Source organism: Triturus cristatus, chromosome 11 (genome assembly GCF_964204655.1).
Source record: "Triturus cristatus chromosome 11, aTriCri1.1, whole genome shotgun sequence".
Lineage (NCBI taxonomy): Eukaryota > Metazoa > Chordata > Amphibia > Caudata > Salamandridae > Triturus > Triturus cristatus.
The window spans coordinates 771,341,138-771,368,774 of NC_140594.1; the positions used below are offsets into that span (position 1 = coordinate 771,341,138).

The window sequence follows — 27,637 nt, forward strand, 5'->3', positions numbered from 1 at the left end:
GGACCAGACGATGTTTTACAGTTCAGGGCTGTATGTTAAGAAATCTCTTCCCAGTTGTATTAAAAAAAAGCATTGACAAAGCCATTAGGTCTCATCTTTGTCACCAATTGGCTTTGCTGATGCCTTTGGGCTATGCTGTACAGCATCGGCACAATGCTATGCCGCATAGCAAAAAGGTAAGAAAAAGGCACAAATTCACAGCCTGCTCTTTTGTTATGCGCCATTTTTTTTTTTACTGATCTGATATGTATCCAAGAAAGGAATTTAAGGCAGAAAGGAAAGAAACAATTGGCTGCCTGGTCCTCCAACAAACATACCCAAATAAATAAAAAGACCATGGGGGAGAAATTGGGCAGCAACAGGGAGAAGGCAGAATGGGTGCGTACAGCAATAGGGACAGGTGGGAGCGAAAAACAGCACTTCATAAAGAAGAGTGAGTGAGCAGGCAGCAGCATTTCAGGGAGAGGCACACATGCAAGAAAGCAACGTGGAGGAGAAGCACATACGGGAGAGAAGCAAACAAGGGCAAGCGCAACACAGCACAGTGAAAGGGGGAGAGAAATACACAGAGGAGACAGCTGAAAAACACCGGCACTCAGATGGAGTGCTCAAACAAAAAAACTTTAGTGTCTGAAAAATAAGCAGTGGTAGTACACAAGTAAGGAGGCTTTTCTCAAGGGGAGGGACAAACATTAAAAGAGGAAAGAAAGACCACACAGGCTAATGGACAAATAGCAAGAAAATGAGAGTAACAATGAAGTTAATCAAAGGTAAGCAATGGGTGAACTTTAAGTCCTAAGTAAGCCGACAATCGGTCTTTTTGCAAATATACAGCTCATACTGCCTGATAGGCTAGACCTAAAAAGGACTGCATTTTCCTAGCTTTCACATAAAAACTCACTTCTTAATACAGGTTGTTGGACTTGGCCCTTTTTGGCTAAAGTTCCCTAAACTTTTTGCCTTCCCCCTAGACCTTTTTTCTGACATGGTGTTGCCAACTTAGATGCTTTGGGCACTTTGACACTGCTGATCAATGTCAAAGTGCACGTGCTCCCTGTATAAAGTGAAATGGTAATCGATTGTCCAAGATTGGTATGTTTGCCTTACTAGTAATGTCCCTAGTAAAGTGCACTATATGTGCCGGGGATGGTAATGCAAATGCTACTAGTGGGCCTGCAGCACTAATTGTGCCACAAACAAAAGTAGCCCTAAAGAGAGAACTCAGGCCTGCCACTGCAGTGCCTGCCCGCAGTTTTCTAACTGCCATGTTGTCCTGACAAGTGCACCCACTTGCCGGGCCTTACCCTGCCCTTTCCATGAACATCAGACACCCCTATAGTAGGTCCAGGGTACCCCTCCCTAGGCAGGGTGCAGTGTCTGTGAAAGGTAGGGCATGTACTAGGTGTGTACCATGTCCTAACAGCGAAATACTCTCCATTTCGTGTTTCACTGATTAAATGCCATCCTGCCCATAGGACAGAATGGGGAGGCTGTGTAATATGTTTCCAACCTAGTTTCCCATAGGCTTAAGATGGAGAGGTGACGTTTAGTGTGCCTGAACTCACAATTTAATAACACATCTTTTTGTGAAGATGGTTTTTGCATTGTGTGTTTAGAAACCACACTTTTAGAAGTGTCTGTTTTTTGTGTTCTGACAATTCTGTGTGTCTCTGCCTGGTTGTGGGTTGACTGTCTGGATTTGAAAGCAATAGGATCTGGGGAATGTCTTGACCCAGGGGAGTAGGTGAGACAGCAACAGGCTGACCTGCATCTGGAGTGTAGGGGGGAGGAGTAGCCCCTGGAGGTGAAGAGGCCTGGGCTGCTGCCATAAAACAATGACTCCATCTCCTGCTGAGTGATCGAGGATCCAGACCCCCACTATCAAAGGAAGGTGTCACTGGCAGGGAGACACCCAGAAGTGATTTGGACAGGGGCCAGTGCCCCTCTGACCACAAAGACTTCAAAGACATTTAGGGGTATAACTATGAGAGCTGAAACCCCCAGACTTTGGACTGATCAAGACTAAAGGATTGAAACCACCTCGTGGTCAAGAGGAACCTCTGTCATGAAAGAAACAGCTGAAGAGACCGAATGAAAGGATTGACCCTTGCTGTGTGTTCTGGGGCTGGCCTGCAGTGTGCTGATTTACCCCCCAAGGAGAGGCTAAGGGACTTTGCTGTGTGCTGTGTCCCCCTGCTTGAAAGGACTTTGCTGTGTGCTCTGTCCTGAAGTAACTTGTCCCCAAGGGCCTGAGGAGAGCTGGCTCGATGGAAACTCAGGAACATAAAAGTTTCCAAGGGTGTCTTAGCGACGTTGTGTGCGAGTGCTTCGTGCAGCCTGAGACCTTCGTGTGAACTGCCCCGTGATCGTGTGCACCCGGAAATCAAGTGAGTCTCAGCGACGCTGTGTGCTTTGTGCAGCCTGAGACCTTCCTGAGGATTGCCCTGTGATCGTGCGCACCCGGAGCTTAAGTGAGTCTCAGCGACGCTGAGTGTGTGTGAAGCTGTTGCAGCCTGAGACCTTTGTGAGAAATTGCCCCGTGATGGTGTGTCCTGGAGCAGTCTTGTTCTCTACTTTGATCGACAGCGTGACCAGAAGCGCTGCGACCATCATTGCCATCGGCCCGGATCGGCATCCCCAGAGGAGCTGTGAAGATCCACCGCCGCCGGCCCGAGCCTGCTTTTGCCAAAGAGAGACATCAAACCATCACTGTTGGGGGTCCGTGTTAAACTGCCCAAGATCAACGAAGTCGCATCGGAGGCCCAAGCCGCGAGGAGAGTGAGATCGTACCCCCCAGGTAAAGCTCAGCGAGCGTGCGTGTGTCGCTGGCTGGGGTGGGGTGCGGGCTAGTTTGTATCGCAGCCCGTACTCGCCGAGGAGTGGCAGTACCGGGGCCGGAGTGTGGAGTTGCACTTTGTTTTCCACCATACCCGTGTTGGGGGCATATTTTGGCAGTAGCTGACCGCGAGTCAGTGAGAGTGGCATAGAGACTGTCCAGAGCAGCACGATCGGTGCCGGAGTACATTATTGTTGGTATTACGAACTACCTGATTGTTGCATTACGCATTGCATTATTTTTAGCATTAAGATCTGATTGATTATTGCATTACGCATTGCATTATTTTTGCGTTCCAAACTGCCTGATTGTTGCATTACGAATTGCATTATTTTTGCATAACGAACTACCTGATTGTTGCATTACGCATTGCATTATTTTTGCATTATGATCTGCCTGATTGTTGCATTACGAATTGCATTATTTTTGCATAACGAACTGCCTAATTGTTGCATTACGAATTGCATTATTTTTGCATTACGAACTGCCTGATTGTTGCATAACAAACTGCATTATTTTTACATTGCGAAGTGCCTGATTCTTGCAGTACGAACTGCATAGCAGTACATTAAGACTGCATTGGATCCTTGAGAATTGGTCATTAATACTGCAAGAACCTGCAAGGGCTTGCTGGCCTCATAACCAGCCAGATGAAATATTACAAATACGCATATGGTGGATTTTTGTCGTGTGATCTCATCGTATTTTTAATAAACATATAATAGTTTTTTATGAAACCCGTGTGGAGTCTATTTATGGTGTTATCATTGGGTTACTGAGAGCGTGGTTGCAAATACTTCACACGTTTGCCTTGGGGATAAGCCTGGCTGCTCGTGCCAAGCTACCGAGAGGGTGAAGAGGGGCTATCTGAGAAGGTGTCCTTCCTTTCCCTGACTTTGAAGCAAGGGTCCCTATTTGGCATAAGGTAGCTACCTCAGCCAACTAGAGACCCCCAGTTCTAACACAGTACTTTTAGTTTAAATCAGGGGCCTTCCTGTTTCCTATAGTCTCAGTGCCACAAGACCTGTATTTGGATTCATGTTTGTGCTATAAAACCATCAGTTTAACTAGTGGGTATTGCTTTTCTTTATATTATTTTTGTTACCAGATTTTTTTAAAGAGTCAATGAACAGTATGCATGTTCCAGTGATTGCTGCTGGTTTTAGCACCTATGATAAGCACATCAAAGGCGTATTTTGAAATAAATATCAAGCTTTGTACTGCCCACGCTACCTGTTTAGTTTGCTCTTCGCATTTTGTTTTTTGTTCTTTCGACAATCGTTGTGCAGCCTCCTCACAGGGCAGCACGTCCACGCAGAGCAAGGCAGTTTAGTTCAAAGGCGGAGAGAGGTCTTCTGTTTAATGAGGCCTCGCTCTTGAGACCCTTCCCAGGCTGCAGTCAAACAGCCCGCCCCACTGCCTCTTCCTTAATTGGGCCAGCCGAACTCCATTTCAGGGTTCCCGTAGAGTCCCAACAGCATGGTGCACCCATTCGTCTGCAAATTAAGATTCCAATAGCATCCACGACTACAGTAGAGACGTGGTGGGGCACCAATTATAACATTCATCATGAAATAAGCCAAATATGTGACAATAGGACAGCAATAATTATTAGGGGCTGCTTGTCTATACACTTAAGTTGGATATTTTCAGCAAATTTTGGACTAGTGATGTCACTAATCAGAAACAATTGGGAAAGACGTCTGACAGACGATTATCACACTGTCTACACCACTTCATAAAATGTATTTAACCTCAGCATAATAGGGTTCAACAGTGATATGTCGGAGAAACTAAAGCCATCTCAAAATGACTTAAAACTTGGCAGCTGGCTGGCCCATTAGGCTACTAAGTATTGGAATGCAACCTGTGGGACTCCACGACAGTTGCATGCCAGAGCAACAACAAACTGGCATTAAAAAACAGAGGATTGTTCTCCAGAAGACGTCACCAACTGCTGAACATTAGATGCTCTATCTTGAGAGTAGGAGGACATTTTTGTGGAGACTAGTGTGTGTGTGCGCATGTTGTGCTCCAATGCCTCCTTCTTCGTCCATAATTGACTCATTATTTTTTTATGTTTTGTTTTGAAGAAACCTTAAGAACAGTAGTGGCCGGCACAGGTAAGAGCGGTTGGAGGTGGCAGGGTGGGGGTTGGGTAAGTCGATAGATGATGGGTTAAGTAACATTAAATAAAATAATAAATAAAACCACTTACCTTGCACTCGCTGCATCACCATGTCAGCGATGTGGTGAGCGCAAGTTAAGTGTTTTTTTATTTTTTCTTATTTAAATGTTACTTATCCCATTGTCTGTCAACTTCCTTGACCCCCAACCGGACCAACCCCCCTGCCCCAACACCCCACTGCTCTTGGCTGTGCTGGCCGCCACTGCTTAAAAACTGATGTGATAAGGTGGTGGTAAGTTGAGGTGGAATCAGAGAAACAGATAGATGTAATAAGAAAGAATTCAGCAAGGAAATGACTTCTTTTTGTGGAGAAAAGTAAAATATGACAGAAAGCGGAGAAAATTTCAATGTGGCTTCTGGTGGCATGAGAGACCTAAAATGGAGAAGAGAAATTATTTAGCCACTGGAAGTATGGAGAGAGATATAGCAAGTGTGAAGTAAAACAATTAGGAGCTAAAGAGGGATTGGTGAAGGAACAGTCAAGAGTGGGATCTTGGAAATGGAGAGGAGAATTTGAAGGGAGATTTGGAGTATAATGGTATCTATGAAACAAACTTGATTGGAAGTGCAAAGGAGCTTGAGAGCTCAAGGTACAAGTAAAATCACCTCAAGTTTTAGGACACTAGATAGGGTATGCATTTAACAAGCACATGCCTGTGTAGTCAAGAAGTCGCGTATGCCTTTTTAAAAACTCATTAAGGTAAATTAGTATACTTTATCACATGTACTTTGTCAGCAGTAGTAAAAGACACAGAGATTCATAGATGGTATTATCACCAGCTCTAGTTGTTCACACACTACAAAGAAGAAAGAATTTAATAGATCACTGTTTTTTCAACTTCACTATAGATATTAATCATGAGCTCTACTGTGTTAACCTGGCTTACAAACCCTTCCGAATACCGAATAGTAGTGACATGTACTAATGATTTGCGACCGAATTACAGTAGCAAAACAGTAATACTTTACCACCAATTCAAAATTGGTAATAACCCATTCACAAATGAGAAATGGTCCCTTCCCCTCTGGGATTGTTAAAATATTTTAAAAGCAGGCAGTGGTCAGATGGGCCACTGTCCCATGGGCCACTGCCTACTCTTAAAAAATAAAACTTAAATGTTTTGTTTACTTTTTAGAAACGCCTCCCATTTTGCTGTAAGGAAACCAGACTGCATCTAAAAAAAGATGCTTTATTAAAAAGCAATCACAGTTATGGTGGTCTGCTGATCCCACCAGTCCACCATTGCTGTGATGGCTGTGATTCTTAGCAGGTCGCGAACTCTCTCATTAATATTCATGAGGTTAGCTGATTTGCAATCCGCTCAGAATCGCTATTTTAAAAATAAAACTGTCATACATTAGAAATTGCAGTTTCCAGATTGCGATTCGGTAAGAATCGCCGTATGAAAATCGTAATTCCTAACGTTGATACACCTGGCCCCTGATTTCTCAAAGCTGGAACTCCAAAGGATGCTTCTTGTAACTTTCTTCAATAAATCTGCTCTGATGTCACAAAGCATTTAATTCAATCTGCTAGAGACTTCTTTCCTAGGACTGTTATATGTTAACCCTTTCAAATTTGTACTTAAGGTCTACATGATATAAACATTTTGAGGAAAAGGAGGATGACCTTTACATTTTACATCCATGCAAGAAGCATGAGCCTGGAAAGCCAGTCCAAATTCATGATGTTACTTCTTACCTTGTACTAACATTTAATTTTAAGCCAAATTTGTAGGTTGTTTTTTCCGGGTGGTCGATGCAGGACTAAACTGTGTAAAGCTGAAGGACTGCTTAAAAGCCTTAAGTGCTGTCAGTATTGTCATATTTGGAGCAGGCATGTTCCTTATCCCTTCAAATAAACATCACTCGCTTCTCTAGCCGACAAGTGTCGAGTGCCTCATTCTGTTGTCATCAATGTGGTCAGCACTTCATATAGTCCCAAGTCTGGGCGACCTACCTTGAATACAGAGGTCTCCGGTGCAGTTTTCAGACTCATGACTGAGCCCCTCGCAAAAATCTCCTCCGTTCCTGGGTGGGGGCGCAATACACTCCCGGCTTCTCTGGTGCTCACACTCAGGGCTGCACACCGACCACTCACTCCACGCCTCCCAGTTGCCATCCACTAAAAATAAAATACAAAAGGAGAAGGTTAAAGTCCTAGATTAATTCTACTGTATCTTCCAAACTTCAGAACATAAGATGGTAACATCATGAGATTCTCATTGTCTTTAGATAAGGAGACTTGTTGATCTAGAAAAAGAAAGAGGTATTGTGTGCTATAGTGCTTGCAAAATAAAATGATCTGAGGAAAAGTGTGGCAATGATTGCCATGATCTACCATTAATACTAGAATCATGTAGTTTGTAATGCACACCACCAAAGTCAATTCTCTTAAACTCAAATGTCCCTCTGCATTCAGTAGCATCGGAGTCTTTTTTTTCATCCTGGCAATGGCAACATTTCAACTTGTGTTTCATTTCAGTTTCATCTGCTGTATCTGTTCTCGACACCCTTGTCCTACCCCACATTGATGTGAAATCTGTCTTTTCTCCTGGTTTTACTGTTGCTCAATTCTGCCATCCTGCTATCCATCAGTCATTGCTACAACCCTTAAGAATTACTGACGCGTGCACCATTCAGCCATTTTAGTTTCAGCTGCGGGTTCAACATGGCTGCACTCACTGTCACTCACGCTTTGCTCCACTTCCCATAAACGCTTCAGACTCATCAGTTCCACATTCACTATTGAGATGGGTGGTGCTGGGAAATTCTCCATGAGGAACTAGAGGAAAAATGACTGGTGGAATTTCCTACATAGACCTTCAGAGAGAACAGACCCCACTGTCTACACTAAAATGATATAGTTAAGCCCAAGAATGGGTCAAATCAGATAGAGTTAGGCCTCGGGCCGGAGCGAGTTCAAAGGAATCCAAAGAGCAAAGAGAATAAAAGTAACATATTTTATTGAGATAACAATGATCTGATAATGATTTTAGCCAAAAATATATACAATGGTGATAGCTATAAAAACACAGTCCCACACAGCGACACAAGCAGGCACACTATCATTCACACGACATATTCATATATGTGAAAAAACCAAAACAAATAGGTTCTTTATATATATAGTATTCTCCACACATAAAAATTCCCATCCATATTGGAGACGGGCTGATCCAGTCCCGTTTGGTGGAAATAGTAAAAGTTCTTCCAATGGGCCCACAAGGGCAGGAGCCAACGCACGTTTCGGTGTAAACTACACCTTCATCAGGGCAACGACGATGTGCGGTGTGTGGGACAACACAAAACGGATCTTTCACAGAACTGTATGCAAGAATAGACTTTTCAAATCAATGTGGAAGCTACAAATGCTAAACGTCAAGGGTACAGAAGAGTTCACGGGGAAGATGAAATACACTGTATTCCTAATTCAAATTTGGGGTGCTGCAGTCAGAAGGCCAACCCCATTCGGCCTATCTGTGGTAGGACCCCAGATAGTGTAAGTCAGCCCAGGGAGTATTTCTTTGGCTGGTGGTCCAATCGGGTGGTGCGCGAATAGTCCACAAGTAGATTCTCGAAGACTCAGCAATTGGGGGGGGTGGGGTTTTGTCAGGAAAAAACGGGACGAGGCAGATGTCCGGTTCGTCAATGGAGTAGATAATCGTGAATGAGCACGATGCTCAAACGAACGTCTATTCCAGCAGGATGAGACAGATGTCCGGTTCGTCAATGGAGTAGATAATCGTGAATGAGCACGATGCTCGAACGAACGTCTATTCCAGCAGGTTGAGAGCGATGGTATCAGTTCCGAGTGGCGAAGATGGCCTGGGCCAAACCCTCCGTTGATTAAATAGGTCCCAGCCTGATAGACAACCGAGGAGAAGATCGTCTCGCGGGAGTTCACAGAATGCAGAGATAAACAAAGGACCGCAGGAGCAGTACTGGGAAAGTCGATAGAGGTAGCGGCCATCTTGGAAAGGGGAGAGGAATTTCCTACATAATTATTTATTCATGCTGAAGGAAATTCCACCGGAACATTATCTATAGGTTTTACGTTTCCCTCCAGAATTTAGAAGTTTTTGTCATACCACACACATGAAAACCAGGTCATTTACATCATTCCTCGCCATTTTGTCTAGTTATTGTAGCAATGTTAGGAGCCAAAACTTGCTTTACATATTTTACTTTCCTCCCAGCAAAACTGCTGACTCACTCTCTTCCATAAACGGCCTTGGTCATTCACAATCAATGGCCAAATGTTCTCAGCGACAATCCCTTCTGACGCTGTCATCTTCGAATTCTGCAGCTATAATTGTTTTATCTTTAACATTGTTTACTATAGTATATACCGATCCTCGGCATTATTGTACAATTGCAAATACTTCATTCTGAACGTTTTTTTTAACTTCAATTCAAATGCTGTGTGTAAAAAAAACACTAAGAAAATCATATAGCATAAACAGGAGCCTCGATCTCTTTACTAATAATGTTGCAATAAATAACAGATTTTTTACTTTCCTTGCTCTCTAGAGAGCACTACTGAAACAGTGCAGCATGGAGCCATCAAGCTTCCACATCGTGCATATAGATTTCAAAACAAGGGCTTTTGCCCCTAATCAGAATTATTCAATTGTGAGGGAATTGTTATTATGTTTATTATAAGCCTTTAATTTAACAGGTGTGGTCACATAAGGTGTACACAATAAGGAGCTCTAGAGGGGAGAGAAGGAGCTCCGTGAGGCTTTAGGTGGTTGGCATTACGGTGGAATGCCACACAAAACCCCGAGGACTCACATAAGGAGCCTACTGGTGACCTCATTCATCGAGCTGGTACGCGAGGCCAAGGCTCCACGAGGTCTCCGAGTGTGATTTTAAGAAGTGTCCTTATCGTGTGCCATGCGACGTTTGTTGCCCTGACGAAATCGCCAAAAAGAATCCAGGCGATGAAACATGTTGGCATATAAGGAGGGTATGCATATTCAGCAACCTTTTTAAGCATTGAAGTAGGTGCACTCCTAAGGCTGAATAAAGTTTGAACCTATAGTGGGTGTACCTGTTTCACTTTTTAATCTTCACTATTAAGTCGCACTACTTGTTTTGTTTTGGCTTTATCTTTTGGACACCTCTTTATTATTATTTTGGAGCGTGATGGCTGCCGATGATGAGAAGAGTGGGCAATGCTGACGAGTACCAGCCAGCAGGCTCCATTGGGGTTGCGCACGTGAGGTGCCATCACGTCTCTTTCACATTTTTTGAAAGTTATTTGTTTATTCACGGTTTCCTCAGTAGTTAATTACATTGAGAAACCCCAGGTGTACTACACATGAGTTTAGACACCTTCACGATCATTTGTGAGACTGCTCGGAGTAAAACTGTTGAGCGTTTTTTGTTTTTTAAGTAAGTGAAGGTAGCTAACTAGTTGGCAACTACCCCCAAAGACCTTCTGACTAGGGGGAGTACTAAAGACCTATAAGGTTAGAACCAGTATGTATGGCATAAAAAACCTTCTGACACCCAGGTCTTTGTAGTAATAGAGTGGTCACATAAGGCCCAAAAGTTAAGAGCCTTATACAGACTTTTGCGTTCTTTCAATGGGACCGCCACTGCCGTGGTCTCAGGAAGACCGCCAAGGCTGTGGTGAGCCCACCTGCTGGATTTTGAGTTTCATCCAGGGTAGGCGGACGGTGTGGCAGTGGTCTTAAGGTAGAGGCTGTGTTAGGCTCATGGGAGAGCCTAAATAGCATACCGCCCCTGTGAGAGTGTCTGTGGCACGTTCCTGCATGGTGTGGCATGCACCATGTCGTGCATGCCTAACAATGCAGCAATTAGGCCTAGATTCGGCCGGTGGCACTATTAGGGCCCCCTAAAGTGCATGTCTGCCACACTTTTCATGGTGGAGTCTCCGACATGAAAAGGCCGGTGAACATGCAGGTGAACATGCAGGTTGTAATATGCTTGGCAGTGCCGGCATCGCCAGACCCCTTTACACACCGCCACCGTCGTGGGCTCCGGGATCCCGACGGCGGTCCCACTGCCACCATCATAATACGGTGGGCAAAACTCACAGTGGTGGTGGTGGGTGGACTGCCTCCACAAGTACGGCAGTCCCAGGACCACAGTACTCATAATAAGGCCCTAAGTAAAGTTCTTGCTATCATTGCCAAAAATTCCCATTTTTGCGGGATTTGTGCCTAGGATGCGATTGCTGTCAATATTCTGCATGTTTCCCAGGAGGTTTAATACCCTTGCTTACCAACACGGTATCTCAGGAACCTAAAAATTTCCATCCGGATCGTACCCAAATACCATTCACATACATTGAAACTACCCTAGGCACCAGACTGCTATATTGATTTGTTTAGGTTCCTTGTCTGTATCACTTTTTTCATGATATGGACATTCTTCATAGCCAAGCAAACTCTTCACGGTCCAGGTTTTGTGTCAGTCTAGATCCCACTCGTAGAGCCATCATCCCCGGAGCTCATTAAATAAGAAGATCCAAAAACCACAGGCTAATGGTATATTTTCAAATTGAGGTACACATTCGTGTCACAAATGAACGTAGTGGATCCTATAAAATGTCTTGTTCGGCATCCACATGGTGGAACAGGATACTGGAACACAGGAGACTGAATCTGAACCTCTTGGAATTCAGAGGGAGCGTGGACATCCACCTCTTAAGCCTGCCCTCTCCGACTGCCTACTCTTCATTCCGGCTATTTCAAATATATCTTGTAAAAACTACACCTCCTGGTAATCAGGTTTTTTTTCTTTAAAGTGCTCTGTTGCTATTGTGGCTAAGTCAGCCCTACTTAAATTGAAGAAATAAAAAAAAACTAATAGGAACTTTCAAAGCTACTGTCTAACCCACTCAATGCTCACTCTTCCAAGAAGAAGAGATCCCCGTGAACCCTCCTTTCACTTTGGAGACACCTGTGACCCCCTACGCACAGGAGACCCCGTGAGTTTTCAATCTCAGAACTCCACACCTAACTGCTCCCCAATAATATAACAATCTACCATGACTCCTCTATCCAGTCACTTTCCTGGCACTCTAACCTACCAAATCCTTACCTGAACAGCATGCCTTTCTAACCACTCTAAGTTTTTGTAACATTCCTCCAGACTCTCTCTTTGTCCTTTCTCCTGCTCAGTCACTAGCAATGTCCGAGCCCTTTCATCACCCATGAGCCATGCCATGCATTTTTCTTTTTTTACCCTTTACATGGGGGTTGGGGAGACAAATGCATTGAAAAAGGGTGGGTTTCTAAGAGCTTTCATTATCAGAATAGACCATGGGCGAACAGAATGAAGGACCTTCTTAGATTTATTTATTTGTTAAAGGTATTTGGGTAGCGCAGACAGAGCAGTCTAGAATCCGAACTTCTTTCGCATGAATTACCCAGAACTCTAAGGACGTGGTTTGTAAACATAGGCATGTTTTTGTGTGTGTGGTGTGGGTGTCATCTATCACAGGGAACCATGAAATATGGAAAGTATTCCATGGTTGCCTGTGAAATACAGATTTTGTCATCATAATGACTGCTCCAAAACCACTCTGAAGAGCTTAAAATTGTCTGGGTAATTAGGAATATGCAGCACGGTTGTCTAAATTATGTGGCAACGTTACTGAAATTAAGCATCACAAAATGCAAACACATGCTAATTATGTAGCTTTTTTTGGGCAGTACTATTGTCATTCATTTAAGCATGAAACAATATTTTTCTGGTGAAATCTGAAAATGCTGCAAATTATGTGGCGCACGCAGTAAATTTGCTCTAAATTCATAATTATGTGATGTAACTGCAGCCAAAGAATCATAAAAATCCTATGGCCTCATCATTGCCCATTTTTATCAACAATTTGCTCAGGAAAGGTAAAATAATCCTAAACATTTTTATTCTAATCAATGCCCAATGTTAGGTGCAATTTGAAGAAAAGAGTTTTTTTTCAAGAAAATTAACCCAAATAAACATGTAATATAAAAAATACATAATGGGCATTATTCGGCCTCATAGTTTATGACGTCGCTAGAACACCATATTAGCAATATCGGAAGAAATGACTTCTTTTACGTCTGTTCTAAGTGTCAATAGGGTATCTAAGTTTTGCGGTTAGCAGAATCTACATACTTGGAGCATGGCAAGAGAATGCCTGCTTCTTTGTCTAGTTCACTTTTGGGATTTGAAGTAGGAGGATGAATTTGCCTTTAATCAATATTCTTATAAAGGGAAACTACTCACCTGTGAGGGTATCAAGGTGCTGGGGGGCAGGGGGGCGGCGGTCTGGGTCTGCATTTCAGTCGAAGAGCCAGGTCTTGAGGTCCATCCTGAATTGCACCAGCGATGGTTATTCCCTGTGGTGCAGAGGCAGGGACTTCCAGGTCTTTAGTGCTTCTCTTACCTCCTGAGGGAGGTAGATACTTTGTTTTCCAGAGAGCTGGTAAAACTAACATGAAGCACTATATTGGTGACGCAGGCAATTTTCAAATCCATTCTGCGATGACCTTGTTTCTGTCGCTCCTTACAAGAAGGTTGGTGGTATCAAATACATATGTCTCGGGCAAGCTCTGATGCACTGTTAAGTTGTTAGAAAGAGTATGCAGGGATCAAGAATGCTTCCACATTCTTCCCCCCACAGAATGTACACCCCCTCTGTAAAGCAGGGTATCTGGTTACTCCAACTGTCATGCAATGCAATGGGCATGATGATTTTTCGCTGTTGAATTTGGCACATTTTTTAAATGCTTCCATCAAAGGCAGGGAGATCATCCGGAATACAGCTTTGCAAATATTAATTACAAAAATTTTAAAAATTGAATTCTAATATTCTATGGTGAATTTAAATTATCAATTATTCTGAAGGCAGTCTAGGTAGCAGAGGTTCACTGATCAGTCAGTGAATGACAATGTAAGGCAAGGTAGTTAATCCGCATCCATGTTTGGTTTGTTGTCACAACAAGATCCAAACTTAACAAAACATGTGCAAAGGGGGAGGTTGTTTTGCTCATATGTTTGGTGTGAATCACTTGAATTTAGTTATTGGAGCCTGTTGCATAAATCAGTAGGTGCCAAAGTAATATTTTCTCTTTCAAGGTTACAGGTAGTCGCATCTGAGGTGGTGCAGGGGAACTTTTGTATGAAACCATGAATCGTAGGGGCAAGTTTGGATAATTTAACTAGACATAAAAATGGGTAAAAAAATAACACTGATTGGTCACTCAGCCATATATCAAAACAGATTTATTTATCTATGTTCTTAAAGACCTACTGAAGGAAAGGTCCAATCCTTTGAGTTCTTGGTTACTTTACCTTCCATGTGTGTCTTGACAAGTCAGAGGGATGAACAACAGTACCGTGGTTATCCTGAACAAGTATGGAGCGACTGAGGATATATTTTGGGAATGTCTTCCTAGTTGACATATTTTTGAAGTAGCAACCATTGTAAAGAAATGGGATGTTAGTGGTCACACATTAGTTGAGTAGACCAAAGTGATCCTTTGCAACTTTCTATGAGACGCCAGGTTGAAATTCCACAGTAATACATTTACATTCGAAATGATTAGTTTATGGTAGGTAAGAAAAGAACTCCTCCGCATGTAGGGTGGCTTTGAAGGTGTGTTCTTGACACCAGTGGGCTCGAATAATTTGGATCTCTGAAATATTAGTCGTGAGGATACAATTATCACTTATTATTAACATTTTCATTTTATATCTTTAATGTTGGCTTGTTGCATCACCATCATCGCCATATCACACTTTACAGGATTATCCAGTACACTCACAATTTGTCAAATATTTGAGCACAATCCACTCTGTGCAATAGCATTTCTTATAGAATGTTACACATGGCGTAATAACAATTCCATTATAATTTTTACCCCACTTTAAAACATTCAGTTTCTCAGACTGATAAAACTGGTTGTATGACGTTACAACACATTCCGTTGCAACGCATTCCTTTTCCCCGCAAGCGTTGCAACGCGAATGCCATTACCACGCTTATCCTTTACCATGAAAATGCCTTTACCACGCATACCTTTACAACGATTTTCGTTGTAAAACTATGCATGATAATGGCATTTTCATGGTAAAGGTTTTCTCCGCATGACTAGGTTATCAACGTGTGCAAACCAAGGAATAATAAAAATTAAAAAAAGAATCGATTTTGCATCTTTTGGTGAAGTAGGGGCTAGATGACAAGACTATGCCACTATACATTTTCACTTAAATACATTCTGGAGATCAAGGAAAACTGTGAGTAATGTAATTTTGATATACGGGCTTAGCGGATCTCTTACTGTTAAAACTACCAGTTGGCCGCGTCTTCTTGCGATGGCAGTATTCGGAGACCGTGCGCGCCCAGTCAGCTGTGACGTATTACTGAGACGCGCATGACCAGCGTGTGCAATTCTGCGTGTAACGTCATTGCGCAGGGTTACGTACCCCCACAAGCCCCCTTTTTTTAAACCATGCTTTTTTTGGGGGGGAGACCCCACGAAGCCCCCTTTTTTTTACCTTTTACACACACGCTTTTTTGGGGGGGGGACCCCACCCAAGCCCCCTTTTTTTTTTTTACCTTTTACACAGATGCCTTTACTATGTATCTCGTAGTAAAGGAATGCGTGGTAAAGGCTATTCGTGGTAACCATGCATGCGTTGTAAAGCAGGCATGGTAAAGTGTATGCGTGGGAACAGCCGCGTTGTAGTGGCTGTTTCCCGATAAATCTACCTTAGGTGGAAGCCAAACCTTTCTCTCTCCACAAGATAATTATCAACATTTTCCAATTTTGAGAGGAGATGGAGATTTTTGATGATATTTACTTGAGACACAAACCAAAAGTCCACATATTTCTGAGAAGCATGGCAAACGAACAAGATCTAGAGAAGAGAGACCGAGAATTCTCCTGGGAGGCATAACATTTGGCTCAAGTCACTGCAGCTTTTTCTCACCCGGGCAAAGTGAGGTGCAGGTTCTTTTCTGCACGGACATCCCCTCGCAGAAAGCACCGCCGTTGAGAGGAGCGGGGTTGGTGCAGGTCCTGGATTGCTTCTGCCAACCACGGCCACAGCGCACATTGCAGGAAGACCATTCTGCCCACAGGGACCAGCCTCCATTCACTGGAAAACAGTTATGGTAAAGGATATCATTTTAGCTTGGTTTGGTTAGATGTTTGGGAAGGTAGAAGAAAGGAGAGAATTGGACTGGTTTATTTAAGGAAACTGATGCAAATCCTGGCAAGCCAGTACCTCTGAAATGTTACCAAGCACTCAATGGATTTGACATATGACCATTTGTGCCTCTTCAGAGGCAATGTCCTGTTGGAAAATCGACACTTCCCCCCTGAAGTCAGGTGCACTTTTGGAGAGGGAGGATGGGTTTTAGGAATAAGAAAATAACAGAACAACAACTATAGTTAATAAAGCATAAAACGAAGCAAAGTGTGCAGGAAAGGACTGAAAAACAACAAGCACTGTTTTTAAATGGTAGTCCAACTTACCTGCGTAGCAATTTTCATAGTACACAATCAGAACTCTCATCACCCTTTTCTTTAAATGTACCTATATTTGCTTGCTCTGTCGCATTGTTATTTGAAATTATAGTAAAAGCAAATATAAAATATGATTTGTCCTAAAATGAATTGTTTGCCACATTCAATACAAGACTAGGGGAATTATATAACCAACGTGCATGAGGTGGCCCTGCCTAAATCCATGAACGTGATTAACCACAAAATATTATTGTGTAGACAACCATAGAGGGCATGAACAGAGAGCTCCTGCAGCAACCGCAAAAATGGCTGAACTCCCACATCATAAAGCATTCATAAAAGGTTGCATGGGAGGTGTGCAACCAGAATATTGTCCTGCAAAATTATGGTATCCAGAATATTGATTACATGAAAGTAAGTTTGTAGAGGTAAGTATAGATTTACTATTCTTAACTCTACATCTACATAGCTGGAAGGTATGTATATGTTTAAAGTGCATAAATGTACATATATGAATAGTATCTCTTTGTCCCTTGAAAAAATATCCATCTACAAAAATAATAAATTGTGAGGGGCCAACTCAATGAAATGAAATTTTGTACTTGTATAGCGCACTGCTGCCCCAGCGATGGGGCGTCCTGGCGCTTGTACTCATACCGCTGTGGAACCCTTCCTGGCTTTCCCTGTGAAATGTCCACTACTGGGCACCCCCAAGGTGAAGCCAGGCAACCCCAGCGCTGTTGGGGCAGTTGTGGAGAGTAAGCAAACTATTGCCCAGAGTTGCAGAGTGGGACCCACGATTAGAGTAGGCACCGAGGCGAGAATTGTCAGGTCAGAGGAAATTGAACCCAAGACCCGCCGAGACGGGAATTGAACCCTGGTCCCGGGCCAGATCTCTGCATCAGGGGCTGCCGCTCTAACCATTGAGCCACACTTCTCCTCAATGTCCGCTATACCTCTCCTTCTCTTTAACCTGGGGGTCCTAAACGTCCGAATACTGTTTCCATGAGGCCAGGAGAGAAAGGGTTAACTATTCCTGATGCCTCTTACATGCAGGAGGGAGTCCCATGGCCGGAAAGCCTAGACCAATGGGAGCAAGGAGAGGCAGGGTCAACGTCACGTAAAGAGGGCCTGAAGAACCTGGAGGGGGCGCTGAATCCGGAGGAAAAAGGAAGTTGGATCACGGGAGGGAACGAGGACGTCGCGCCAAAGCATCCTGTCCGGGAAGAGAGAGAGACTGACTTGACCAACGAAGTGGAGACCCCAGGAGCCATCGCCCCTCAAGATCCAGATGCTGAAGACAGTCGGGAGACCTGGTCGGAGGAGTAGTGGATACCCCCGGAGGATACCTGTGAGCCGTCGCAACTCCGGAGAGTTGCGGCAATTGCGGTACGTGAATCGGAAGGGGGAGGGAGTGAAGGGAGGGAACCGGGGAGTGGGTCACGCCACTATGTGCACTGTGTATTGCTATATTGCCCTTAGCCTCCTGCACTTTATTTAAACCCTGACGTTCTCTCCGCACGAGTCCACGTTGGCACATCCCTCCTCATTGGAGCACCTGATCCTTGTGGACGCTGATAGATGAAACAGCTTTAAAACCCGTACTTTTGCCTCTTTTATCCTTCGGGGACAGAATACCGAAGGGACCGGATACCGGCGCATCCTCAGTTCCCTGAAGCTAAGGGACTGTTAGAATGGGATAACGAGTCGGTAGTGTTGGCTTTTTGGGCTGTCTTACGTGCAGTCCCTCTTTCCTTTTACTGCTGAGTGCATGCCTCTCACTTTGGGGATTGTGGAGGGCCCTATCCTGACAGGAGCATAAAAAGACCAGTATAACTCACCGCCCTTCTCTTTTCTCTTTCTTAAGCCTCCTGGGGTATCCCTATAACAAGGAAAAAGGCGAGCCACCTTGGAAGATCACGGATGAAGATACAGGGAGGAAGAGGAGCGTATACCACTTGACTACGCTGACTTTTGATTTTTGCTATTATCAATAAAGATCTTGTCACAATTGATCCCCGAATTCCGCCTCCTAGATTCTCTTTCCGCCCATCCCTCTCACATAAAACAAGATGTTTCTAAATGTATGTTGGTGCCTAAAGCTAAGACATTTCTTGACTATATCCACCCAGCACAAGCCTATACTCTCTTCTTTCAATTTAGATGTGGAACCCTGCCAAATGCCTAGTTTACTTTCAGATGGCATCCTCCGACCGGTGGATAAAGAACCTGCAACTTTTGTCCTTCCACAAAGGAAACTGGAGAACAAATACTCTTTTTTGTCCCAATTATGTAATCCCTAGGCGGAGGTGGCTCATTCCTCTGTGCAGGAATCTATCAATTACTGAATTAGGTCAATTACTGATCAGGTCAATGGCCTAAGAATTTGTAAGAGTGATCCCTCCTCTGAGGTAATGAAAGCTGTTTCCAAATTTCTTTTTGTGCATGGGCAATTAGACTAAAATCATTACCAAAACTACTGGAAACAAGATTTAAAGGACGCCATTTTTATTCTCAATTTAATGTATTTGTCATGTTAATTATTTATGTATCTAATTTTCTTTTCCTTTACAACTTTATGCAAATCTGACTTTGATTCAAAGGGTATTACATGTTCTTTTTATACTGTGATTATTGTGATGATGAATTTATGTGATGTGATTTGATTGATTTTGTGTATTCTGACGATCTGTCAATAAACTTTGGAATTCTGAAACTTTGAATGATAAATATATTTTACTATATATAGTTACCTTCATAATAGCACAGTAGTTGATATCCTGGCTAAGAATGTTTTGTAGGACAATGTTTAAAACTGAATATTCTGGCATATGACTGCATACGATAATAGGAAGTGAGGTCGAGACCACTTTTTTAGATTGTTTTAGAAGACAAACACTGGCACTCATTTTAAATTAGTGCTTATTGCAAGTGCAGACGTCGCTGTATACAGCACACACCAGATTGATTTATTAGCAGAGCTCACACATCTGCTCAACTCAACTAGCCAAGCTTTTAATCATTTTAATCGAGGTACCACCAAATAGCTGAAATGTCAGACACTAAGGGGGATATTTACAACAAACTGTCGGAGCACGGTGTTACGCCAAAATTAGTAATGCCGCACTACCACATTATTAAAATGCAAGGATGTGCCGTATTTACAAAAACACAGTGCACCCCTGTGTTTGCCCTAGTGCTAGCACAAATAAAGCTGCCTAGCACCAGCGCAGGCACACTTGCGCCATGTTTCAAGGGTGCCTGCGCTTCAGAGGCGATTGTTTATGTGCAGGACGGGACACCTTCCAGCACATAAACAATCTTCAAAGGCGATTTGCTATTTTTAAGTGTGTTGCAGAATGCAACACAGATGGAAAGAGCAAAAAACAAGAAGAAAATAACAATTGCTCCTCGTATCGCCAGTATAAGATCAGGTATTTCCTGGTCTTAGTTTTTGGGGCTGCCCAAGCTTTGTAAATATGGGGCAATGTCAAAAAGCAATGGGTGTTGCAGCGGAATGCCCACTGCAACACCCATTGCATTTCCCTTTCACACTATGTAAAGCATGAAAAGGGGCCCTATATACAAGGCAGTGTTAGGCCATGTTAAGTGGCTTAACTCCTCTTTGTAAATAAGGAGAAGGGCATATCGTCACCAGAATGTCACTTAAAGTGTAAATAGGCCCCTAAATCCCCCAAAAATTGATGGAAGGTTTATCTCACTTGAAGAAAAGATGAGCTAAGCTGGTTTCAACCATCACACATTTTTAAAGGCTGGAAAGATGCAGACTGCCTATTTTTCAAATATATGCTATATCTTGGCCATTGTAGTTTTATGGATGTAATAATCTTCAGTAAATTTGAATTAGAGAAGTATAAGGTATAAAAATTGTTTCTCATTTTTTCCCAACACAGGTGGTCCAGGCATTTTAGAACTCACAACGGGAGCCTCAGATTGCAGGAGTGCCCCAGATCTAAGCTTCTCATCACCGAAGCATAGTCCACTTAAGCTATAGACTCCATCATGCAGCCAATTATTTAAGAAATCTTCAATGAATCAAATGCATTCAAGCTTGACTCACAAACTGTGATCTGGTCACAAATATGCCTAAACTATATGAACATATTTCTTGATTTTAGAATTTCAATTCACTGAAGCTTGCTAAATTTGATGGTAAAGTTGTGCCATTTCTAGCAAGGAGCGGTCAATGGTTGAAGATATGGATTCTCTTGTCATTTGGTAATCTAATTTTTCTTCTTTGTCTTTGCTCCTTGAGATTCATGAATTGTTGTGACTGAATTACCAAGCAAATGTATGTGAGTTTACCAATCAAACAGTCAGGGTTTCTTGGAGAAGGGAAAACAGAGGGCTACTGAGGTACACAGGGCATCAGATCTGACCATGGCATTCTTGGGGGTTTACAAAAGATGGGTAAGGTCACACTGGGTGATTCTTTGAAATTGCCCGTCATGGAAATGTGCTACCCCTAATGCCACAAGACCTCTGCAGAATTACACCAAACCTGTTTATAGTAAGTGTAGCCTTTAATAGTATACAATCAGCAATCATTGTGGGATCGCACTTTTCATTTTTAAACTGTTGGATGTGCCAATGGAAAGATTTTCAGAGTTGTGGTCAAATGATAGATTCCCATTTGGGTGCTCCACCTCCCCGAGCACCAATATTATTGTTACTCTGGTCTGTTTTCCTTAACAGCTGCCTACTTTGTATGCCCGCAGATTGTGTATTCAGGCAAAAGGCAACTGAATGTGGGGTTCTAGGACACGGACAGACACTACCCACATTGGATACATTCCAAGCCATGCAATACACAGATGAGCTGGAAACATACACAATGTTGCTGAACATGCACGTTATGTTGTTACAAGATCTAGGAGTTTCACTCTGCCAAATAAAAATATTACTATTATGAAAACTCAAAATAACCATAGGGAACGTTTCAGTTAAACAGTTGCAAATGTTTGCTACCAGTTCCAGTTCCCAGCATATTTCATTTTGAAAATCTTGTTAAACTGATATGGACAAACTAACAGTTGACTTCAATTTTCTATGGAAAATGGCTTTTGTTTTTTTAAAGGAATTTAATGGATTTGCTCAATATTGTTTTATAACTAGTCGCAATTAAACAATGTTTTCCACTGTACAGATATTTATTGGATGCCCATTCGCATATTGCTACAATTTGATCCAGTTTAAATTATTTGTAATTGACCAAATGACATTTCTTAAAGGTGTAGTGTAGTCCGCAGACTTACTGTAGAAGCAGCAGCCATTCTATAGGCAGGGAACACTGCTTGGTGGCGCACTGGTTGCACCTTGAGAGCGCTGGTGTGCGCCAGATTATTAAAAAAAAAAGAACCAGCATGTACGTACATGTACTAGAGACAGCTTGGAACGGATGCACAGAGATGTGGTTCACCCACTGCTTCATGTTTCTGCGTAGGTCCCTTTTGATCATTATTTCAGTGAGCCCTGGTGGCCCCTACAATTTGGGCTCCATATGCGGAGGCTGGGATTTCGGAGCTAAGGCAAAGTGAGTAAAAATTTTGAAACCTTGGAACGAAATAATCTGAACCTCTTTAGGAAACAAAAGAGATAACTTCTAGAGATTTTAGGATATGTGTGTTCAGTGACATACACCACTAGGGAGAAAAGCAAAAGGGACATCCCTGGTCACCTTCAAAAATCTCCTCGAAGTCAATATCAAAGTCTTCATTTAATGTGGACAGGATTCTCTCACAGATTTGGTACCAACAGAAGACAAAATGTTAAGTGCGTCTGGAAAAATTGGGTATATTGGCTATGCATGTGCCCCTAGAAGTTCTGTACATTTAGAAGACTGCTATATGGTGTTCTCTTTCCTGCCCGTGGGGATATGGCAGAATGTAAGAGTTGACAATCCCATGTATGTCCAGGATGCCGGGATCATGGCAGATTTTCAGGATGAGCACTCACTCTGTAGAAGGAGTGAGTCAATCCAGGGTTAATGAATGGGACTGTATCCTGTGGAAACCAGAACCTAGAGCGAGGACCCAGATCTCTTGGACCCGAGTCAGAAACCCCTGATATCAGCCTACACGACTCACACTAGGATGGAGTCAGTTTCGTAAGTAGTGAGTTAGATCTAACTTTGCCCTTCCAAAATAACGGAACAATAAAGATGATAAAAATACTTAGATGTTTAACAACCTTAGCATGATAGAAATCTATATGAATTTGCATTTTTGATAGCTGTGAGGCATTGGTGCTTAACTTGTGGGAACACGAGATTATGTCCTAGAAGTTTTATTGTTGTTTTGGGTTTGTAGAATGCTGTTAGCCTAATAACTTTCCACTTTCTATTTGCCTCTCTATATAAGATGAAGTCTTCTTTCTATCCACTTGAGGTCTTCCCATGATAATACTGTAAGTCTGTTTTGGTGGTGATGAAAATGAATACACTTCATATTTTTCTTTCCCAAGTGTCCCTCAGTCTTTGAGATCAGCAGTGATCAATCAGACAATATCTACAGTTTCAGTATGAGTCCAAAGTTGGACTTTAGGATGCAGCTCAGCCCCTGCATACTCTGTGATCAATCAAACTCTGTTGCGTCTCTGGAGCGAGGATATGTCATGAGGGAACAGTACAAGAACATCATACTCAAAACATAATTGGATAGAAATATTGTGTCCTAATATTGTTTACAAAAGTACTTCACCACTGAAGTTAATGACAGAAAATCTATACAAAGTAAAAAAAAAATCCAAATGATATTTGGGACATGATATTTCTGGCAGACAATATTTTTGCTAATAATATTCTGGCATACAACTGTTGTATGATCACTTTAAATATGTAAGTATACTATATACTCAAATGATGCTGCTCTTTTTCTTTATTTGTAATAAGCACTGTCCCAAAAATTAAATCAAAGTAAATCATATTTCACATCCCCTAAATGATTTAGCATCAGTACTTAATTTGAGCCAGTGGTTTCCGGTACTCAGCACTGGCAATTAATTGTCAGCACTGGAGCATGCCAGACATGCTCCCACAAGGTGGCACTGTCTGGCTAATGTAGAGAAGACCATAGCACTTAATTATGAATTCAATATCTATCAAAAATTACTGTTACCTGCCACCCAAGCAATTATTATAACTGTGGAGGCCTGAAATAGTCTGAATAGTCACATTTTGTAAGAGTGTGATGGTTGTAAATTGTGTTCTCACTACCATTGGCAGCATAGCAGAGGCAATGTGTGGTGCAAGCTACAGTGGTGTCCTCACGACAGCACTGGCACTTATTTTTTTTACAAATTAACCACTGTTTAGCATTACCTTCAGCATGGTACTCACCATAAACCACGACAGTTGCAGATGTACTCCTTCGCCTGGCCACTATGTTAGAGGCCACACATGTATAATTGCCAGAATCAGACAGGCGAGCCTGCCGAATGATTAAGTTGTGATCCGCCCTGGTATCGACATTGTCATCCAGGAGCGAGTCGATGGGCTCTTCGTTCTTCAGCCATTCGACCTGCCAGAGACACAAATGATGACGTGACAGTCAGATGAAGAGGAAGAAGGAAGATGGGATGGGCATCTGACAACCCAAATATTTGGCCGTTTAGTGCACACTGATGAAATGTTTGCTGCAATATTAAATTGAATTTACAATTCCTCAATAAGCATTTCCTACAATCAATTGAATATGAGAAGAAAACTTATTTCCAACTAGCGCAGCTTCACAAATCCAATGGCCCACGCACTCTGTTGTAGCGTAGTGATCTAAGATTACATTTCCATCCGATTTTTCAATGAAATAAACATTTAAAAAATATAATTCTTTACATTTTACATGACAGCAGTCTATTTCCAGTTGTAGTATTGAGGATCAACAGCCGGATTACAAATATAAATATTCTATAATGTAAACTGCGACTCATTCCATCGAGCATTACAAGTATTCATGTGATGAATAAATTTGTCTTCCCCTAGAGTCTGGGGAGCACACTTATTTTTCATTTCTCAGACAGTTTGCCTTTGCAAAGTGTCTGTAAAGTGGTGTGGACACGTACAGTAGTGAACACATGGATCTGCGGGCGATGGAGGGAGGCTGGTATCACAGTATTTCTGTAGATATTTTGACTTCCAAAAATATTGCATCCACAATATCAACTACCACTGCATCATCAAGGTAAGTAGATGTGAAGTTAAAAATACCAACTATGGGGCACATCACGATGGCGGTTGGACGAGCATCTGACCGCCATCACCACAGGTGTGAGACCAGCTGGCAAATATTATTCGGCAGCCCCACCTGCCATATTTTGATTAAACCACTGTGTAGGTGGTCGGAAAATGCATTTTTCTACTGCCACTTGTGCTGCAGCCAGGAAAAGGGCTGCAGCAGAAGCTTCAGTAGAAAAAGGCAATTTACAAACATCCATGAACCATGTCCCAGACACTATGTGGTGCCTGGCACATGGTGTATGGATGTGTGGGGGGAAACACATGTGCCCCCCTGGCCACTTATCAGTGGCCTACAGGGAACAGGGGCCCAGCTTGAGGCCCCCAAAGATCGTTTTCATCTGCCGATTGATGGCTGTGGGACCTCCATGAAAAGGCATTCGGAAAGGGACATTGTGAACCAGACGGCTGTGCCTGAGCAGGTACTGCCTCCATTCGGGATCACAATTCCGACCGCAGCCCCGACAGGATCAGGAGTTCCCGTCGGAAGTGGAGGTCCGTTCCCCGAGTTTAGGGTCCGACCACCTGCATCATAATATGGCAGTCAGCCCAAAGGGCTGTATGTCGATGGGACTGCACCGACGGCTGTTGGAGGCAGCCCCACCAGCATCATAATGGGCCAGTGTGTACTTGCCTGGATATGCTACTTTGCTAATATAGTGCCAGTCGATAACATGAATTGCTATTTTTAGGTCTATATTTTGACTGTGATGCTGTGTCTTGCAAACTTTGCAGGTCACCCCACAGCAGAGAGTAGACGGACATCAATAGAAGGAGTTCAACCAACAATCTTTCCTGACAGGGACCGTCTATTGAGTGTGGAATAAAGTACACAGTTCAATATTTTTCACTATCCAGTATGTATCATTATTTTGTGTTAAACTATGATGTACAATGAAAATGAATAAACAAAAAAAGTCCAAAGGTCTCCAAATCATGCAACAAGCTTTATTTTAGTTTTTTCCTCCTGGGATCATATCTCCACAGCTCTCTGAAAGCAAAGTTGGCGGCAGTGAAAGCACACTATAGATGTTAATGTGCACTGCTTGGTCTATGAGATGCAGAAACAGGCAAATCTCTTCAATATAATCATTTCGCAGAGTGTTTATTGTTTGAATCTGAGATCAGCATCATCCCATTCTCACGAAAGTTAAACTAATGAGACTTGGTGGTAGCCCATTGGCAGCTAGTGTTTTGAACTTCAGCCATCTTTGAAAAATGGATCTCCCTGAGCAATAAAAATGTATTTAAGCAATTTGTGTTTGGATTCCGTGTGGAATGCGCTAAAGGGGCTGCTTGAGTATAGCCTTTGGCACTAAAAAATACCCAACAAATATAACAACCAGCAAATCCTTAAATGATTGAATCCTGAAATGATCTTCCATCATAGAAATACAGAAGCCCGTCAGTCAATGGGCATGCACCCTTACCAGTTTACTGGCCACAATTTGGCCGTTCAATCCTTACTTCGTTGTGTTTGCCATGAAGTCACAGGTTGAGCCGAACGCTGCTTGGCATTAAAAAAAGATCACCACAGGCAATATTGGTGCTCCATTAAGCAAAAGTAGCAAATGCTGACCCTACCCCGTGCCCAATGCAAAGGTTCCCCCACTGTAGGCTAATAGAGAGATACCAAAGAGGTACAACTTGGAACCAGCTGCATTGTAGAGAGACCTGATCTGATATCTTGGTAACATAGCTTTTTCAGCAATGCGGATTGTAAAAGTAGAAAGGCATACTGTGCATGAGTTAGAACAATATAGAGCCATTGCCCTTGAGTTCTAACAGGTAATGGGTGCATATGTGCACCAATAAATAGTAATTACTAGTCTGCAATTCTAGAGTGGTGTTCTGCCATATTAGGGTTGGCACTGCGCTGAAGCCGCGTGAAGCCGTCAAATAACTTAGCTCGCTCTGTCTCCCTGGACACCACTTTTTGCACGCTGTTCTCATGTAGGTCCTCCCCTTTCTGTTCTGCGAGTCATTTGAAGCTTACCCGGTATTTCTCTTTGTGACAATTCAGTATTCTCAGGGAAGAAGGGACGGCAATCCATTAAATCTCAGAGAGCGAGGTGGAGGAGATGAAAAATGCCTACATTAACAACAACAACAAAAAAACGACTCGAGGCATTAAAGAAGAATGATGGCCAAAATGAAGAAAAACAGTGCTAGATGCGGGAATGTAAATGGTAAAGTAAATAACAAGAAATAATTTGAAACTGAGGATGTTGTGGGCCAGATGGTGTGCTGTAACTCTTCCCTTCCACCTGTGATAGAAATGGAGCAGGTCTCCACATCACAGAGTGGTGTTTTAAAGATGCAAGATACCCTTCACTAGCTGTACCCAGTACCTGCAAGCAACCAGTGTATTGTCCTATATTTGAGACCCTAGAGGCAAAATGTATAGATGCCATACAGATGTCCTAAAATTATGTCTAGAAGTGTCTACAACATTATCATGCATTGATAGAGCAAATAAAACGGTAAAGACATCATAGTGTGGCAAGTCCTAAATAAGGATGGAATGTCTTAGAAGTGTATTATTGATCAAGTTTCAAATCTGGGTATAGAGAGAACAGCTTTTTTTCTGGTGAGACAGTAGCTCTTAACCTGGTGTCCTTGAACCCCTGGGGTCTGGCAATGCCTACTTAGGGATCTGCAACTGTTTCGAAAATCAAATAGTATTAGCTGGTTAAAAAAGTATATAAACATTAAATGGCAAAACTGAAAAATTTAAAACACCCTGTAACTGTGAAGTAATTAGAAATTGGGACTCAATCTTAGTTTGGTATCCTTATCTAGATTTGTGGGAGCAGCACAAGTATAGCAAAGAAAATCTAGAATGCATGACTTGTGGCATTAAACAA

General features: G+C 42.6%; 1 protein-coding gene across 1 annotated transcript in view; it reads right to left on the reverse strand.

Moving 5' to 3' along the window:
• Positions 1 to 27,637, reverse strand: part of UNC5D (unc-5 netrin receptor D) — a 1,316,579-nt gene that overhangs the window by 408,294 nt on the left and 880,648 nt on the right. The window contains exons 5-7 of the mRNA XM_085634460.1: positions 23,877 to 24,057; positions 15,981 to 16,148; positions 6,985 to 7,149 (exon numbers count right to left, since the gene is read on the reverse strand). Coding sequence (XP_085490586.1) covers positions 6,985 to 7,149; positions 15,981 to 16,148; positions 23,877 to 24,057 — 514 coding nt within the window. The remainder of the gene's footprint in view (positions 1 to 6,984; positions 7,150 to 15,980; positions 16,149 to 23,876; positions 24,058 to 27,637) is intronic.